Raw genomic sequence first — 19,715 nt, 5'->3', positions numbered from 1 at the left:
CATTTAAATGGAAACGAACATTTATAAAAAATATTTGGGAATTCGGCTAGCTCAGTCGGTAGAGCATGAGACTCTTAATATCAGGGTCGTGGGTTCCTTCCCCACGTTGGGCGCCATCTGTAACGAGTATGGGTTTTTCCATCTGCCCCGCCTGATCTTGTCCTGCTGCCGCGCCAGCCCCAAATAATACACAGAGACTCTGTATTTGATATTATACTGTTGGCCAGGTACTAGTTTTTTTATTGGCTAGCTTTGTCTTAAGTATTAACCCATTTCTGCTGATCTATGTATTTTCACATGGCCTTCTCTTACCGGGGAGGTGGCTGGCGTCCAGCTCTTTCCAGACTCTCCATCTTGGCTCCTCCTTACTCCTTCCTCTTTCCTCCTTGACTCCTAGTCCCTCCTATCTTCCTTTCCTATTGGCCAACAGTCTTTATTATTACCCAGTATGAGAAACATATACAGAATGACATCTCCCATCACACCTCCTACTCAGAGACCAGCTATAAATGTTACAGTCAATCCTCTTGAAACTTAAACCATTGCATTAGGTTCCCCCCCCCCTCAGGATCCCATAGAGACACTTTTGCCCCATGACAGCCGGAAGTAATTCTAAGAAAACAATACCCCCTTTCCCTACAATTGACTTAATTGTTTCAAATGTAAAAATATATTTCTCATACTGTATAGGTTCATGTGTTTACAATGTTTTTGCACAAAACATAAAGTTATTTTTATCATTTTGTATGTATGTATGTTTCTACATATGCTTTACATATTTTGTTATAGGAGTCCCCACCAGCCTGATCTTTGACCCCCATCACCAGGCCTCTTCTGGAGTGCTGGGCCTCTGCTGGAGACCTGCCTATTCATGCAGGACCACCCTGAGTCCACGCCTGCCTAATCTTTGACCCCCATCACCAGGCCCCTGCTTGAAAAAAGACCTCCTAGAGAGCTTGGGCCACCCAGAGCTACAGACATAGAGTATAGAGAGATAGAGACTCCACCTGCACCCACTGGAAGAAGCGATGGGAAGACAGCAATATAAGAAAATACCTAACAATAGAAAGACAAGCATGACACCACCAGAATCTAGGTACTCCACACCAACTAGACATGAACACATCAAAGCAGATGAAGCAGAAGAGGACGTCATAAAAATGATAAAGGCCCTCAAAGACAATATGAGAAATGGAATAAAAATCAAACAAAAAATTGGAAGAAATGAATAATCTCTTAAAGTAATGAAATCTGAGAAAAAAAAAACAAACACGTGAGGGTAACAGATCAAGACTTGAAAACTGAAATAGAGACAATAAAGAAAACACAAACTGAGGAAATGCTGAAAACTGAGCAAAAGATCAGGAGAGGAATAGACAAGAGAGAGACACACACACACACACACACACAGAGAGAGAGAGAGAGAGAGAGAGAGAGAGAGAGAGAGAGAGAGAGAGAATAAAAGAGGAAGCCATTATAGGTTTGAACAGAAAACTGACTCTAGAGAAATGTCCAGAGACCTACAAGACTGACCCCAACTAACAATTTGAGCAACAATGGAAAGGCTATCATAAATGCCCTTCCCTGATAATGAGATTGACAACTAACTTATCCACCATCATAGAGCCCTCATCTAGTAGCTGATGGAAACAGAAGCAGACACCCACAGCTAAACACTGAGCCAAACAGGAATCCAGACGCAGAGAGGGAGGACAAGACCAGGCTACAGAAACCCACAGAGACTGCTGACCTGAACAAGGAGGAGCTTAATGGGTCCCCAGACTGATAGCTGGGAATCCAGCATTGGACTGACTCAGACCCCATGAACATGGGTCTCAGCTAGAAGGCCTGGGCAGTCTAAGGGACCTCTGACAGTGGAACCAGGATGTATCCCTGGTACATGAAAGGACTCTGGGAGCACATTCCCCATGGAGGGATACTCTTAACCTAGAGGCAGGAAGGAAAAGGGTCTAGTCCCTACTCCAAATGACTTGACAGATTTTTGTTGACCCCTCCTGGAAGGCATCACCCTCCCTGTGGATTGGGGGGGATGGGAGGGGAGGGTCAGGGGGCATGGGAGGGAGGGAACTGGGATCAATATGTAAGATAAGAAAACAAACAAATAAATAAATAAATAAAAGATATTTTGTATGTTGATACAATTTAAGGATATTTTTGTCATAATGCACTATACAATTCTTCCTCTGATCAAGATATATGTATGTATGTATGTATGTATGTATAGGTATACAGTTACAATTTTGAGATCACTGTCCTCATGCTGCACATTTGCTTAAAGATTGTTTACTTTATATGTAGGAAGCTTCAATCAGTAAGCTATATATGCTTTTGAGAATTACAGATTATAGTCACCTATAATAGTCAAAACTTATAGTCATGTTAGTTAGGCTTTCTAGATATAGAGAGGTATATTTCAAATGGATAGGTATTCTTCAAAGCCTTTCAAAGACCTACAAAACATGATGTTTAAAATGGTTTTTTGGGGTTTTTCATGACAATGAGACACAACTGCTTCTGGCAACACCAAATACATCAGAGAGAAAGGCAGGCATCAAAGAATCTCATTATGGAGTTCACCTTCAATGTGGTAAAACTTGTCTATTGGACAAAGAACTGCCTTTGCCTCAACTGCTGACAGTTTAAGCACACTGTCCAAATTAGACAAGCAGGTTACAAAGGAAAATGACTGCTGAACTTACCAAGAGATGGGAAGGTTCTTCAGGGTTCCTGCTTTACAGAAGAAAGCAACTGGCAAACTTTACCAACATAAGACAACAGATCTTCAAATTTCCTACTTTATTAAAAAGCCTGCCAGACACTATGGCCTATAGGCTGAAGAGGGATGTCCCAATGTTACAGAGAAACTTTGGGTGACAGTTCAGGCAGCAAGATGTCTCTGTCAGTTCTAGAGTTTATATATTATCCTTCTAGGGTCTTTGATGGAATTGATAACAGATAGTTATGGTTATGGTTTTCCTTAGTTATAATATAAGTTATATGTAAAACCTTAGAAACAAAAAGATAGGACAAATGATAGAATATTTTCTTAAAATTTTTTCTAATGTAACTGGACTACATATTGGTAACTACAGCTCTTACTTGATAACTGTTATATATAATTTTACTATGTTAAAGTTAAAAAAACTTTCCTTTTTATTTAGATAGAAAGTAGGAGATGATAGGGGATGTCCTTCTGTATGCTGTGAATATATGTTTCTCTCATTGGTTGATGAATAAAGCTGTTTTGGCCAATGGACGACAGACAGACTTACTTAAAGGAAAAATGAAAAGAATACTCTGTGGTCTCACAGAGGTGTTGGACTCAGTTCCCAGCATCCACACAGTGGCTCACAACTGCCTATAACTGCTGTTCCAGGGAGGTTGGCACCCTCTTTTGACCATCACAGATTCATGCATACATGCCATACATATACACATAAATTTTAAAAAAAAAAAAAATGTATCAACTGGGCAGTAAGACCAAACTTCTGAGAATGAAAACTGGAGAAAATGACAACAGAGACAGCAGGGAGCACTTGCTGGAGAGGACTATCTGCCTGGAGAACAGGGGTGCCTGACAGGAGGAGGGTTCTAGGGGAAGATGGTGGGCTGTGGACTAAGAGCAGAGGACAGGGATGAGAACACAAGCTGGAAGTAACCCAGCAGGAGATCGCTGCATCTTTTCAGAAAATAGTTTCCGTTCTTTCTGAGAAAAACACTTAGACAAGCCCCTCTGCTGAGGCACTGGAGTTTCTACCCACTCAAGCACAGCAAAATGACCAGCTGCCTTAGGAAAGCTATAATTAGAAACTAAGGCAGAGTGGTGTTTCAAAACCAAAGTGGCATTTAACAAAACAAGCCACCTGTCATCCTCCAGGGAGGAGAGGGTCTGCCACCGAAGGAGAGGCTGACTGACAGGCTGCAGACGCCAATCAAACTGGCAAACATGGAGGGGTATGAACATAGTAAGGAAGGGCCTTTGTTTCTTTCAAACAATAAAGGAGCAAAACCCAATGGCTCCTAGGTATTTCCAGGCAACTGATTCTGCTATGATTCAGAGTATCCTGCAAAGCAGTGCAGCAAATAAAACATCACCCCCTCCCAGGCCACCAGGATACTTGGGTCATTTCTGAAGTAGGGGCTGGATTCCTCTGCAACTATGACCCTGAGCCTTAACTGAAATTTTTCACTGGAGTGATGGCACAAAATGTGGCTTGGAGCAAGGTCCTCACCCTCAGAAACAGCTTCCACCAGACCCCCCAAACCTACCAGAGGCAGAGATGCTGGTTACCATGCAAGGCCCATGGTCTCTCCTTCTGCACATGCTCACTCTGCTGGCACATTCCCAGCCAGAGTTTCAGGCAGAAGCCATGGGAGATGATCTGAAAGCTCCTTAATGGAATTGTGTTATGCACCAACCTCATATTCTCTGAAAAGTCCTCTGTTAAACACACCCACTGGCCTTCGCATCTCCTGCTTCCACCCACCAGGAATATGTACGTGATGGCAAAGCAGCAGCGACCTTTAAGGTGACATAAGGTAGTCATAAAGAGTAAAAGACATGCATCAAAAATAAGAAGAGATGCAGCTTGAGTGCCTATGGCCAGAAAATACCCATACTAGCCCAAACTACTTCCAGACATTTCTCTCATACAAGAGAAAACTGTGGGAGCTACTGTGGTTTCAGTTTTACTTCTGACATAGCCAAGCCTCCTCCTACCCAAAATGGTATCCCCAAGTCAATGAAGTGCATGCTATAAAATAAAACAGGTGTATACAAGTATCAACCCATTAGGGGGATGTAGTCCCTGCCACTTAGAGGCTAAGGCAAAAGGATCAGTTGAGCTCACATTCACAGTCAATGGGCTCCCTCTCTCTCCCTCAATCTCTCTCTCTGTGTGTGCATGTGTATGTATGTATGTGGTGTGTGTGTTTGTGTGTGTGGTGTGTATATATGTGTGTATGTGTGTGGTATGTGTATGTGTGTGTGTGTGTGTGTGTGGTATGTGTGTTTATGTGTGGTATGTGTGTGTATGTGGTGTGTGTGTGTGGTTTGTGTGTGTATGTATGTATGTGATATGTGTGTTTGTGTGTGTGGTGTGTATATCTGTGTTTGTATATGTGGTGAGTTTGTGTGTATGTGTATGTATGTTGGATGTGTGTTTGTGTGTGTATGTATGTATGTGATATGTGTGTTTGTGAATGTGGTGTGTATGTGGTATGTGTGTTTTTTGTGTGTGGTGTGTATATCTGTGTTTGTGTATGTAGTGAGTTTGTGTGCGTGTGTGTTGTGTATATGTGTGTCTGTGGAGGGGTGGGGGATGGGGGAGGGAATGGAGGTGTGTGTGTGTGTGCGCGTGTGACCTGTATGTGTGCACATGTGCATGCTCACGAATTCTCTGATTCATGGCAGCTCCAAGAACTTTACCACTTCAGGTATACACTAGAATCACTTTCCAGTGTTTTGTTTACAAGACAGAAAGCTATTTTGTCACCCAAATACTACTTTATCAGGATAATGGCTGCAAAAGCTTTCAGAGAGGTTCACTATACAATTATCACCGGAATCGCTCACCTTTCAGAAACTGACAGGTGTCCACTAATTCGCCTTGACCCTCCTCAACTTCAATCTTCAAAACATCACCAACCGATTGATATTGAAAATTCCATGCTAGTTGATATGTGCTATCACTTGTTCCCTGCACTCAAGTCCAGAAAGTACTGTCATCTTCTTCAGCACCCAAATGAACATCAAAAACTCTGAAGTAGCTTCCAGCAAGAACACAGAGCCATTAAAGGCAGCCAGTGCAGACTCAACCATAGCCCTCAGCATGCCTTGCCCTTCCCCATGGATTATGATTTTTTCCAGGTTCCTTCCCCAAGAAGGAGAGAGTTCTCAGGTTGAGGGAGGGAAAAGGGGCATGGCTATACTCACCAACACCCATAGCAAGTGTGTCTATTCACAACAGCATGACAAGAAGTGGGTGAGCTGAAGGGTCTGATGGCTGCCCAAGAAGGTCACCTACCCTGTTTCCCACTAGACAGACAGCACACAACTGGTCCAGGCTATCCAGGAAGAAGATGCCATCCCCAATTCCAGAATTTCCTCAGAATAAAGGTAAGTAGTAAAGTGAAACAGCAGAACAGCCTACCCAAGACAGATCCTATACTGCCAGACCAGCACTTCAGTGAGCTCGGCACATGACACCCAGGCTGGGGCCCCAAACATCTCATTATCTAAAGGCCATCTGGGAGATCAAACTTAGTGGACCTAAGAGGTATGAGCGTGAATCTTTTATTTTATTTTTCGAGGCAGGGTTTCTCTGTGTAGCTCTGAATGTCCTAGGTGACCTCAAACTCAGAGATCTGCCTGCCTCTGCCTCTACACCATACCACCACCAGCTACAAGCAGGAATCTTGATTCCTACTTTCTAGACAGGTGGCAATTGGTTAGCTTTATATCCTAATGGTGGCTGACAATGTGACTGGAACATGCTATGCAGGTATTTGATCAAATGATAATCTAAATGTCAACTGTGAGTGTCTTTGTCAACCTGTATAGCATAGCTAGGTTTCACCCAGTCGAAGGGCTTAATATGGAAGAAAAGAGAAGATCAACGGAAAAGATGTGTTCATAGGATTCAAAATCGAGCTGTGACATCAACTCTTCCCAGGTGTGTAGTCTGCAGGACACCTTATAGATGAAGGAGCTGGTGGACCTTCCACAATCACGTGGGCCAGTTTCTAAAAATACCCCCTGCACATACACAGTCTGTCTGTATCATTGCAGACCCCTAACTGTGTGTGTGTGTGTGTGTGAGAGAGAGAGAGAGAGAGAGAGAGAGAGAGAGAGAGAGAGAAGAAGAAGAAGAGAGAGAGAGAGAGAGAGAGAGAGAGAGAGAGAGAGAGAGCACACATGCACTTTGGGTTTTACTTTCTTTGTATGTATAGCTGTTAGGGGAGTGGCCCGGCCACAGGGGAGACCCTGGCTGAGGGTTTATCTACCTAAATGTTACCTAAGGACTTCTCTAGGTATTCTTAGGCCTGAACTATCTCACTGCCCTAGATATCACCAAGTTAGCTAGTCTCACTGGCTAGTAAGACTCTGTCTTACACCTCACCATGGCTGGAATTCCAAGTACACACTACCACAACCAGCTTTGCAAGTCAGGGTCTTGGGTTCAAGCTCAGGTCCCATGCTCACAGGGTACTTTTCTCACAGAGCATCACCACATATTTGATTCAGGACATGAGCAATATGCCAGAGATGAAACCCAAAGCATGGAAAGTCAACTCCTGCTCTCTAGGCATATATGAAACTGTCTGTGAGAGGGAAGAGACCCCAGGTCCTTAACCATGGAGTTGGAATTATGTCCAGAGGAGTTGCCATGGATGCTTAGTTGCCAAGCTGGTTCCTGGGGGATGTGGTGGTAAGGTAAAATCCAGAGCAAGAGCCAAAAGCAAAGCAGAAGACAAACTTTCACAAACCTCCATTTTGGCTAGGAAATGCAGTGGTCATGGGACAGCAGTCCACCCTCACTCTCAACCACAACACAACCAAAGCCTTCCCAACAGGTCAGGCCAGCCCAGGAGAAGATTGGAAAGTTGATCTGTGCCTGTAAATTTAAAGGTTGTTGATGTTGTATTTTAAAAAATGAATTTTATGATGTTTATTTTTTTAAACCTGGAGGCACTTTTCCATAACAAGAATATAAGGATAAAGGTGAAGGTCTTGGGACAATCCTCAGAGTGCTGTCAACTGCAAAAACACTTAGGGCTAAAAAAGATTGCAGTCTCTTCCCTTGCTGAGCTCACAGCTCTATAAGTTAGTTCTGCCAAAGATAAGAAGATACTTTATACTTGCAACTAAGAGGTTTACGCTATAAAAACATATCCTCAGTTCCCTCCTATAACTCAGGAAACTTGGGCATTGGTGTGTCCATCCCTGAAACCAGAAGCCAAAGGACATCATGAATCAGATGGGCAAAGTACCCCCTTCCTTCAGGCTCTCAGTGTAGGGAACTCCAACTTGCTTGCAGAAACCAGGGCCCAGGCAGTGAAGAGCTTCGGAAGAAAGCTGCAGTGCAACTTTAAAACAAGCACATCAACCAACACACATGCTTATGGAGTACCATGTGAGTATTCAGTACATACCTACACTGTGAAATTTATAATGCCCAAATCAGGAAAATGCTGGGGACTTGGAACAGTGTCTCGATGTGCAGCTCCAGCTAGCTTTGAACTAACAAACCTTGAGTGTTGGAGTTACAGGCCTAGGCTATGGTGCAAGGCACACCACTGGTGCTCCTTGATAATTGTGACTAAAAGGAGAGAATCAAAGGGCTCCATAAGCAACAAGAGGGCAGCTGGTATGTACCCAGTACCGAGCTCAGCCCTGAAAATCCTGCAATGTGAGAGGACAGGTACATAGTGTGTCTTAAACGGCTACACAGGAGAACTCAGGAAGGTACTGCCGCTACTTGGCAGTAGACTATGTGCCATCTCATTGCAGTCCAGCAAGGGGGATCACAGGTGCATGCTGAAAAGGCTCTCGCCCTGCTCTGTTTCAGGGCACTCAGGCTGCATCTCGAGAAATGGAACTTCTGCTGCCATCTGCACACCACATCCTCTGCTCATGCATTTAGGGAGAAGTGCTCTAAAAATCCTAACTCAGAAATGAATCTCTTAGTGCTGTGTTTCGTAACTCAAAAGCAAGCCCAGTGGCTGGGGAGATGGAGCACTGGGTAAAGGGCTTGCCATGCAAGCATGAGGACCTGCATTCAATGCCAGCATCTGTGTCAAAACACCTGGCACCATGATATATGTTTATAACCCCAATGCTGAGGAGGAGGAGACAAACAGACCCCTGCATCCCACTGGCCATCCAGTCTAGCCATCTGTTGAGTTCCAGGTTCAGGGAGATGCCATGCCTCTAATAATAAAGTGGACAGCTCTCAAGGAACACCACAGAGTTTGGCTTCTGCCCTCCAAATGCCTATGCTATGAGTCTATAGCATAGGAGAGTACTAGATGGGGTGACAGGGAGCAAAGGGTAAGAGAGGGAAGCGAGGGTGAATGATTTCAACACATTGCACATATGCGTAAGTCAAAATTAAAATATTAAATAATACCAACAGCCAAACATTACCTGTTGGCTAGCCATACCAACTCAAGCAGCAGGGAAGTTTGTCCCTGCTGTAAGTAGATACTCCCTTGTAAACTTTGTAAACTCTCAAGGCAAGTAAGTGGCCAGCACCCAGCCTGAAGAGCTCCAGTGGCCAGGCCCTGCCCTCAGACTTAATGGCCTTCAAACAGCTGTAAGGACCACTTCCAGTTCCAAGGTGAAAGAGTGGCCAAACCCCACCCTATAAGAAATATAAAATCCCACCAATCTCTGAGCTTGCCCCAGTATTGGCCACATAACTCATCCAATCCCAGGTCACCCTAGAAAGTCCCTCCCCACCCCAAAAAGAAACCCTATATAAACTCAGTGCTCTGCCAGGTCCCTGCTGCTTTTTCTCCCAAGCAGAGGCAGCCCCCCTCCTGTGTCTTTCATGGGCGAAGGTTGTTGTGAAGTGTGACTTTATGGTATTCCTTGGCTCCCAACCAATAGGATGCCTTTTCACCAAGCTGTACTGCATATTATCCAGTACCTGTCCTGTGCTAATCCCTATATGCCTATACATATCACCTCACAAAGCAGGTGCTACCAACTATCCCACTTTACACATGAGAAAACTTACACATGAGAAAACTGAGAAACATAGATTAAAAAACTACAAGAGAGGGCTGGAGAGATGGCTCAGAAGTTAAGAGCACTGGCTGCTCTTCCAGAGGTCCTGAGGTCAATTCCCAGAAACCACATGGTGACTCACAATCATATATAATGATATCTGGTACCCTCTTCTGGCGTGCAGGCACACATGCAGTCAGAACACTGTATTCATAATAAATAAATAAATAAATAAATAAATAAATAAATAAATACTTTGAAAAGGAAACTCCAAGAGAGCTGGGATTATTATATGGCCTGGTGACTCTAAGTCCAGGGATTCTTCACCCTGCTTATTTTCAGTTGCTTACACCTGTGGTCTCATGTGAACCAACCATTCCACAAGGCTCACAATATTCTAGACCTAGTCTATAAGTGCCTAAATCACACAACCGATGCTAAGTCTAGTGGGGCTTAGTTTTCGTTTAGCAAAAATAAACAGGGTTTCTTGTTACTGGAACCCCACCAACACCATTTCTCTACTCCACTGGAGTATATACTCATCCACTCCTTGCACCTGCCCCTCCCCCATGGGCTCAGCTCCACCTCACCTTCAGCTGTTTGACCTTCTCTTTTCAGCATCTGGACAGCTCCTACATATTTCTTCAGTTGGACTTTGAGCACCTCGTTTTCTCTGCAGGTATAAGAATGTTAAAAAAAAAAAAAAAAAAAAAACAAATTTAAAAACTAACAATTTCCACCCTAAGCAGGGGAAGGAATCTGAGTGAGGAAAAGCACATAATTTGTATCTTTAAAATGCTATCCTGTATCACAGATCAGCACTGAAAAGAATTGTAACTAAGGGCATACTTCTGGAACACCTTCTGGAACTTTCCTTTTGGAATGCTGGTGAGTACCAACTGGTTCTTGTGCCTCCAGACTTGGAATGACAGCATGTGCTATATGAACTCACCAACCTGCCAGTGCCATTCTGGGTTATTTTCTTCAATAACAGAGGCACATACTAAAAACAGTTCACCTGAACCAGCTACCGTGAATTGCCTTATTTATACATTTATACATCATCCCAGGAATGAGCACAACTCCTTCTCTGTAGATGAGGAAACTGGGACACCAGGTGGGGAATCAGTGACCAAATCCATCCCCAACTCCACTTAAGATCACACATCATACAATGGAAAATGGACAATCACACCCCACCTCCCAAACTCATTCCCCTGGTACACTGACTAATTATGTGACATGAGGTTCCAGGAAAAGAAACTGGCATTTCATCTTATAGTTTGGATCATGAACATACCAGCTCATCAAATCACACATTCAACCATCCACTATGTCCACCACACAGCCTGGACCTATATAAGCTCACTGAATCACATTACATGCATTCATCCATCCATCATTTGTGGGAAATTCACAATGGACCTGTCATATTCTCCCAGGGCAATCAGATAGGAGTTAGACAGATAATGTCTCCCAACAAGATCACATGGTCAAGGTCACCAGTAAAATCCAGGTATCTCTGTCCACAAGAGAGATTTTTGTGTCCTTCTAGAGACTGGCATTTAATCTCTCACAAGCTATACCCAAAGAGGCTCCTGTCCTCATTCTATTTCTGCCTCTCACTTCCTACCCCAGGATTTCAGTGTGTTATTGAACACATTGAAATGCTCTGTCTTCACAATAAAGAGCTCAAAACTGAGTTTCTTCTATGACTACACAAATAAAGTTTCATTGCAAAATACTCCAACAATTAGAACACATTTATGAAGGGGAAATTAGCTGAAAACCCAACACCTTAAAATAAAGCCCATTCATAGTCTCCTTAGGGCATGTGCAAACAGGAATGTTTTATGGAAGAAATAACCTGTCACGTTCTCAAAACATTCCTTTTCGTCTTCTCCAGCTCTCTACTCCAGGGATCAGCAGCAAACCTGGTGTGCACTGCTGTGTCCTATAGCATGCACACTAACCACTACAAGTCATACACACTCCTGCAGAGTCCAGGGTATTGTGCAGGACCACACTGTATACTTTCGGCAACCAAGTTGTTTTCTTCAACTGTATCACAGCAAGCCCTAATTCAGTCTGCTGACAGACAGAAATAGATTCCTTAGTGTAGTGCTACACACTTCCTTAGCTGTAACACCTGGGACTGCTTCTATGTCTATTTCTAGTGCCCCACACTACAATGCAGTCTATAAAGACAGCCTTCAATAAACTTGGGGAGAGAGAGCAGTACAGTCAAATGCTGGAAGCACTGGGTGCCTTAGGGACCACCATGCTGAACATATCAGCTCACTGGGTGGGCATCTTTGGCAGCTGACAGTCTAGCCCAGCTGGATTTGCCTTTGTGGGAAATTAATGCTTTCATACCTCTGGGATGTGAAAAATCTCAAGTGAGAATGTGCCCACAGTTTCTTGGAAAGGATAAAGGCCTAGTGTGCTAGCCAGGAGGCACTGGCCACTGACCTCTAGAACAACCAAACCTAGTTATTGTTTTAAATTTTTATTTTAAAATCATTAAAGATTTACAGAAAGTTAGAAGATAACTAGAGTTGGCCCAGTTTTCTCTGGTGGGTAAACCTTACATAGCCACAGATACCTACCATGAACACAGTGCATGATTAGAACATGTTCATTATTATAACTGGCCTTGACCATGAGGAGAACCCTGAGCCTTAGCCTCCTGACTACTGGAACCACGCACCCAGCTCATACTATGTCTGATGAGGATCAGTGACCACAGTAGCCAAATAGGATATGCCATTAGATAAAGCCAAGCGGGTTCTGGGCACTCGGGGATGGCGGCAATCAAAGGAGTTCTTGTCCCCTGCAATAGTTTAGGTCACCGATGCTCTCCACGGACCTGACTCTATTGAGAGGCAGTGGAAATTAACATCTAGAACAATGATTCTCAACCTTCCTTGTGCTGTTGTAGTGACCACCTGCCATAAAATTATTTCCGTTGCTATTTCATAATTGTAATTTTACTAGTGTTATGAATTACAAAGTAAATATATGATGTGTGACCCCTGAAAAAGGGTTTGAGATCCACAGGTTGTGAACCACCACTCCAGTGGAAGGTCTTCCTCAGTAGCTGAGGCCCTTGAAGGAAATAGTGTGATTTGACAGCCCCTTCTCTTCCTCTTTTTCTCCTGGCCCTACAGTGACCAGCTTTGCTCTGCACTCCCTACCAAGGAACACTTCCTCACTATAGAGTCAAAAGCAGCCAATAAAGTACAAACTAAAGCCTTACAGAACTGTGAGCCCAAACAACTGTTTTCCCTTCTTAAATTGACTCACGTAGGGTTTTGTTACAGTAATAGAAAGCTGATTAATATTATCTCTCACCCATCTAAAAGGTGCCTTTTCTTCTTTCTTTAAAAAAAAAAAAAAAAAAAAAAAGCCCTTCACTTGTCACTAATCCAGAAAAAAAGAAAAACAATTCCATAGTTTGGACAACTAATTTACAAAAATAACTAGACAATTTGAAAATTCTTTATAACATTTACTTGTTTACTTGTGTGTTTGTGAATGTGTGAGGGCACACATTGACATCAAATACCACTAGCTACCCCCTTGAGGTATCTTGTTGGCCACAAGGAAGGTCTTAAATTGTATCAGAGAAGCCACTTAGAATGTATCATTCTGCTCACTTCATAAATCTATATTGTGATTATAATAATACTTGACACTTGACTATCAGTGGAGCTGAAGTACATTAAAGCAAGTAATCCTGGGGTTCAAATCTCAGCTCCTATTCTCATCAGCTCTTAGATCCTTAGATTCTCAATGATGACAGTGACAACAGCTTTACCTCAATTGTTACATAATGTTCACTCGATGTCAAGTGATATTCTAAGTGGTTCATAAATTTCTCACCCTATAAACAGCTGTAATATTTACTTCCTGGAGGTTAACTGGACTTCTTCACTCCCTCTGGGATCAGTAACAAGAAGACTGTAGCAGTGTCCTACTCTGGAAGGCTCCCATATCTAATTCCAGCCAGTCTATGAGAAGCCACACAATAGAGGAAGACACCACCCAGCAGCTTTGTGAATGAGGCTGGCAGAATACCCTGTAGCCCCATCAAGCCTTGAGTGACTAGAGCTCCACTCAACACTCTGGCTCATGAGAGCCTGGGCCAAATGGACCAGCTAAGCCACGTCCAGGCCTCTGGCCCTCTGAAACTATGAGGAATTGGGGAGAGCAGTACCTAGAATGAACACAGAGCCCCAGATGTCAGGCAAGCATATCACCACTAAGCACTAAGCTACAGTTCCAGTCTAATTAACTGAATTTAAACTTATTCACACAACTTATGTACATGAGTTCACTTAATCCTTATGGCAATCCTATGAGGCATTTTCAGTCCTAATGTTGAGCCTAGAAACAGAGTATAGGAATTTCAGAGGTCAAATAGTTTAGCTTTCTCTGATTCTCCACCCTTCATCAAAGTGAAGGTTAGAGCCTACTATCTCACAGCCAGTCAACTGAGCACAGGTGATGCCCTCTCTGTGTCCCACTTTACTTCCCTAAATGACAGAACAACAAGGAACTCTGAGGATGGGTACAGCACACACAGTTCCCCAACAACCACTCCTATGAACATCATCCAGTGCCAAGCATTGTTCAGACATATGAGTGTAGGGGTACACGACAGGATGGGTCCCCATTGTCAGAGAAGTGGCATCACAAAGGAGCTTTGGCCCTACAGGCCAGCAAATAGGTGGCAGAGTTCCAGACCACACTGCACCCTATAAAAATGAGAGGGGGATGGGAAGGAGGTGGAGTGATCCAGGAGGATACAGGGTGGCGGAATGTTTTATAGAGGAGCTGACAGACCTGAAGGCGGGTAAAGACACACTTCCAGAATCAGGACTGGGTGCACAAGCCACCTTCAGGCCTGTCAAAATGCAAATTCAATTCAGAGCAGTGGATCAGAGCCTGGAAGCCTGCATTTCTAACTGTTCCAGGCAGGCTGCCAGACCCAAGGCTAGACCAGAGAGAAAGGCTGGGAAAGCCCCAGGAAGCTGAGGAGACTGGAGCCAGGCATGAGTCATGAAGGGTCCTGAGCCAGGAAAGGGCTGGGAGCAGCCAAGAAACAGTGTGTGTGTGTGTGGGGGGGGGGGGGGAGACAGAGGACATGTGAGAAATAGGATGGACGTGAACACAGCAAAGACCAGCTGGCCTGCTAGGAGGCAAGCACTATAGCCAAGAAATGATGGTGGTCAGGACTGGGAAGTAGCCACAGACAGGGAGGGAAGTTCATAACACCTGTCCAAAGGAGTCCAGACCATCTTGCCCCCACTACCAGCCCTGATCTGCCTGCTGGCCACCTTGCAGTTTCCTTTCAAAGCTCAAGGAAGAGGTAAATCATGGAGTAGGTGGCAGCAAGTGCCTCTCCTACAGCTTCCAGTTACTACAGTAATTAATGTGTGCAAGTCAAAGCAATTATGCCTACTGGATGTCAGAATAAACAACCAGCAACCCCAGACAACACCATTCAAAGGATAATTACTCAAAACAAAACTAACAAACCTGTGAAGCACATTTGGTAATTCACAGGCATCAAAACCCCACAATAAGGTACACCAACAAAAATCCATTCTCTTGGGCCACACAAAAGCTTGGCTTAGGTTGCTCCAACTCTACTAGTCACTGATACTAAGTAAATACTAACTCTAATCACACCCAACTACTAGAAGATGGTGTCTGAGAAGCCTGGCTACACAAAGCCATAAGGACTACCTAAAGCAGGCGGTGACGAACCAGCCTGTCTCCATCTTAGGCTTAATAGGCATCTTACAGAGAAGACAAACTAGGCTTATTACTGTTTATAATTAAATCTCTGTTTCTCAAGGATTGGACTATGCCCCATCCGTAACCTTAATCACAAATGGTTCTGTATTGCCTGTTCCAGGAAACAGCAACTATGCCTCTGTTTCAAAAGACTATTATGGTCACTTGTTATGGCCACCTGTTGTTAAGACTACCTTGCGACCACCTTGCAATCATGTCTTTGTTTCAAAAAGTTGTAATGACCATCTTATTATACTCTGCTCCTATAACCCAGTCTGTTTTGCCCATTAAATCTTCCACTTGGAAAATCCCTACCCCTGATCTACAAAAACCTTGCCTTCCTCAAATCCAATGCTGACCTCTAGAACCCTGCCTTAGGGAAAGGTAGTCTGTATACATGATTTAAAAAAAAAAAAAAAAAAAACTTGCTTTAATTAATTTGGCCATGATGGTCTGGGTCAGTGGCCTTTCCCCTCCCATCTTTGGAATTAATGGCAAGAACAAAAGGCATCTAGTTTAAGGCCTTGAAAGCCACCCCTAAGACCTCAAGATCGCTGTAAAATATACAATCAAATCCACCTGCATATCTCTTAGTCTCTTCCTACCCTCTTGTAAAGGCATTCTAGCCCTGGAGCCTAATGTGAGTCTATAGAAAATTGCTGTGGTCACACCCTTGTGTAGTCCTGGCTATACCAATCCAGTTCCTACGATAAGCAAGGGCTGGTGCAGAAAAAGGGCTGTGGAAGCTTTGTTAATACTTACACACTTAAGAGCCCAAAGAGAAGCTACATAATGTCCCTAGCAATGGTAAGGGGAGGATTCAAACCTGGTAGTGTGACTCCAGAGCCAGAGGGGAACAAGTCCTCCACACTGCCTTTACACTACAATGAACAGTTCTAAGAGGGCCAAGGAGTCCCAGATCCACGGTGAGATTAGGGTGCCATTACATGAAGCTACTAGACCATTCCTCCATAAATGAACTCTCCAGATTGGACCCTCACATTTCCTGCCTTGTAGCTTTCAGAGCTCCCAGGGATGCTCAGCCACCATCTAACTCAGCCCCTCAACTGCTATAGAGTTTAGCTGATATGTCTTCAGACACCTGTGCCATTATCATGGCTGACCTGATTTTCTGTCTGTGATTCAACAACTTGGCAAACATCTATGAACCTCCCAAGCATCACCTCAGGACAGATGCTCAGCACAGGTGATAACTAACCAAGGACATCCAAGAATGGACCTGAGATGTCTGGATCTCAGCAATTCAACCCCTCCAACTCCTGTGAGAGGTGGGGGCAGGGTCTTCCCTTCCTGAACTATTCAGTTCCAAGGCCAGTAGAGGTGAGGTGAATTACTTAAAGGAGAACTGATCAAATGACCAAACTTAGCTAGGCAATGGTGGCACACACCTTTAGCCCTGGCACTTGGGAAGCAGAAGTAGGTAGATCTCTGTGAGTCTGAGGCTAGTCTGGCCTACAGAACAAGTTCCAGTTCAGCCATAGCTACACAGAGAAAATCTGTCACACTCTGACATCCACTCACAGCACTGTGCCTTCCTGCCATATCATGATGGTGATAGACCCAGCAGGGATAGTGTTATTCAACTGCTGCCCAGAACACAGTAGGGTCAGTTCGAACATAGGAAGTCTTGGGGCTTTTTTGTCGTCATTGTTGTTGCTTGCTTGCTTGGTTTTTGTTTTTCCAGACAGGCTTTCTCTGGAGCCTGTCCTGTAACTCACTCTGTAGACCAGGCTGGCCTTGAACTCACAGAGATCTGCCTGCCTCTGCCTCTCTCTCTGCCTCTCTCTCTGCCCCTGCCCCTGCCCCTGCCCCTGCCCCTGCCCCTGCCTCCCAAGTGCTGGGATTAAAGGCATGCACCACTGATGCCCGCCCGACAGGGCATTTCTCTCCAGTTCCCTCAAATAAGACAACATTCAAGGGTTACCAGGGGATTCAAACTTCTCCCGATGCTCTATGGCTTAAGATGTGTGACACTATGTCCAGTTTGGAGGCACGTAGGAAGAGCGTAAGAAAGCTGATTTGCTCAAGCTCTATTCCTTGTCCCTCTTACTTATATAAACCCCTCTCACTTTACTAGCCACCTGCTAAATTCTACTCAGAATGGCATGCTGACATTTCAGATCCCAGCCAGGGAAATAGACCAAATACCTCCAGTAATCCACAACGGTAATTAATGACAGATGACACACTGCAGGACATCCCGCACACAACAGGAAAACCACAGGCTTTCCTAACTCAAGAGCTGGAACTGTACTTCATTTCACTCACTCCTAACCCCCAGAAATCACTTACCAAGGCACTCACATATCAACCTGGCAGCTGACATCTTACATTAGGCTAGACCACGATTTGAATGCTGGTCTTGCTTCTGTGTCCCCTTGGCTATGTAGTAAGCTTCAGCATATCACTTGCATTCATAATGGTGCCACGACGGTGCTCACTTCCTGTGTGTTACAGCCATACTGCATTCAAAGTGATATCACACCAGTACACACTTCCTATATGTCATATCCATACTGCATGTATAATAATATCGCACTGGTTCTCACTTCCTGTATGCTATATCCATACTGCATTTATAATAATATCATACTGGTCCTCACTTCCTGTATGCTATAGCCATACTGCACTCATAATAATACTGTACTGGTGCTCACTTCCTGCCACACTTTAGTCATGAAAGAAAACATCCATGTCTAATCTGATGCATTAATTCTTCAAGGCTGAGATCAATGGGAAAGAAGCAGGATGTAAAGAATAAACAAGTAGAAGATGCAGCATCTGAAGAATTTGTGGTAAAAGTATGGGCTCAGTGTGTAGTGACTGGATGGGAAGTAGCTCTGTCAAGAGCAGTAACTGGATAGATGGCAAGCCATGTCCTTCCTGAAAAAGGGTGGGCTTACAGATGCTGGTAACATTTGAGAGAGAGAGAGAGAGAGAGAGAGAGAGAGAGAGAGAGAGAGAGAGTGTGTGTGTGTGTGTGTGTGTTCCCATCCGTCCGTCCATCTCTGTGTTTGTAAAACATTATATAAAAGTTTGATCTGTTGGTCTTCAAGTAAAAATAAAAAATCCATGTCTAAAGAATGTTCAAGAACAAAACATCATGATGCTTGCTTTTAACTTAACTGTAGACACTAAAAAAAAGCTTACATGAGTAAATAAGACACATAGATATGTAGACAGATAAATGTGTCTCAATTATTACAAAACACTATTAACAATTAGTGACCCAACTAAACAAATGTTTATAATTATTTTATAAGTCTAAAATTATTACATAACATAAAGAATCTGGCTCAGGTCGTAAAGTGCTTACACACAAGCATAAGGACTTGTTTCGGTCCCGAGAATCCACATCAAAGGCTGGATATGGTGGCAGGTACTTATAACCTCACCCACTCCACCCCTACAAGGGAATTATGATACTTCAAACTGAAGAACTTGGAGATAAAGGGATGTCTCATAACATACTAAAAAGGATGTTTGCTTGGCAAATATAAGCACAGAGTAACAAACTTGAGGCGGCATCAGGGAATATGACCCAGGTCCTAAGGTACAACTCTCTCTATGACACTATCAGGCAGACCATTCTAACAGAACCTACAAACCACAAGGTGGCAATTGGATTGGAAGGTCGGACTACTCTTCTCATCTTGCAACCTGCACTTGACAAAGCAAGAAAGGCCCAGCAGGCTGAGGATGCAAGCTTCTGTTGGTATTGGTAACTGATACAGTGTGGGCAGGCTGAGACATCGTATCTGAATACCAAACTGACAACTCAATTTGGATTTGGAACAAATCACAATAGTCTCATCAAATCTCAGCCTCTTGAGACCACAGGCAGCAGACTGAACTGTGAATGAAGGGAGAATTTTAAAATGGTAATAATAACAAGATGTAACAACGAAGGCCATGAAGCAAAGACAATAATGCTACTGAAGAGATAGGATTATTACTGCTCAGAAGTTGGAATTGTGGACTGGAGGCTCCCAGGCTTATGGGAGCCCCCAGACAGAGCAAGGCATTTCCAATTAGGTGCAAACAATTCAAAGCCACTTCACTTAAAGATCTAGGTTCCTCTTGAAAAAGCCAAAAGCAAGAATTGCCTAGGAAGCCTTACAATGACCCTTGGTCA

General features: G+C 43.8%; 1 protein-coding gene across 2 annotated transcripts in view; it reads right to left on the bottom strand.

Moving 5' to 3' along the window:
- The window catches only part of Snx29 (sorting nexin 29), a 392,572-nt gene that overhangs the window by 237,677 nt on the left and 135,180 nt on the right, over window positions 1-19,715 (bottom strand). For both annotated transcript variants that reach the window (XM_051181423.1, XM_051181424.1), the window contains one exon: window positions 10,345-10,427. In XM_051181423.1, the coding sequence (XP_051037380.1) occupies window positions 10,345-10,427 (83 nt within the window). The remainder of the gene's footprint in view (window positions 1-10,344; window positions 10,428-19,715) is intronic.

The sequence above is a fragment of the Phodopus roborovskii genome, unplaced genomic scaffold, assembly GCF_943737965.1.
Source record: "Phodopus roborovskii unplaced genomic scaffold, PHOROB, whole genome shotgun sequence".
NCBI lineage: Eukaryota > Metazoa > Chordata > Mammalia > Rodentia > Cricetidae > Phodopus > Phodopus roborovskii.
The sequence above is the reverse complement of the archived record's forward strand: the minus strand, read 5'-3'. Positions and strand labels throughout refer to the sequence as shown.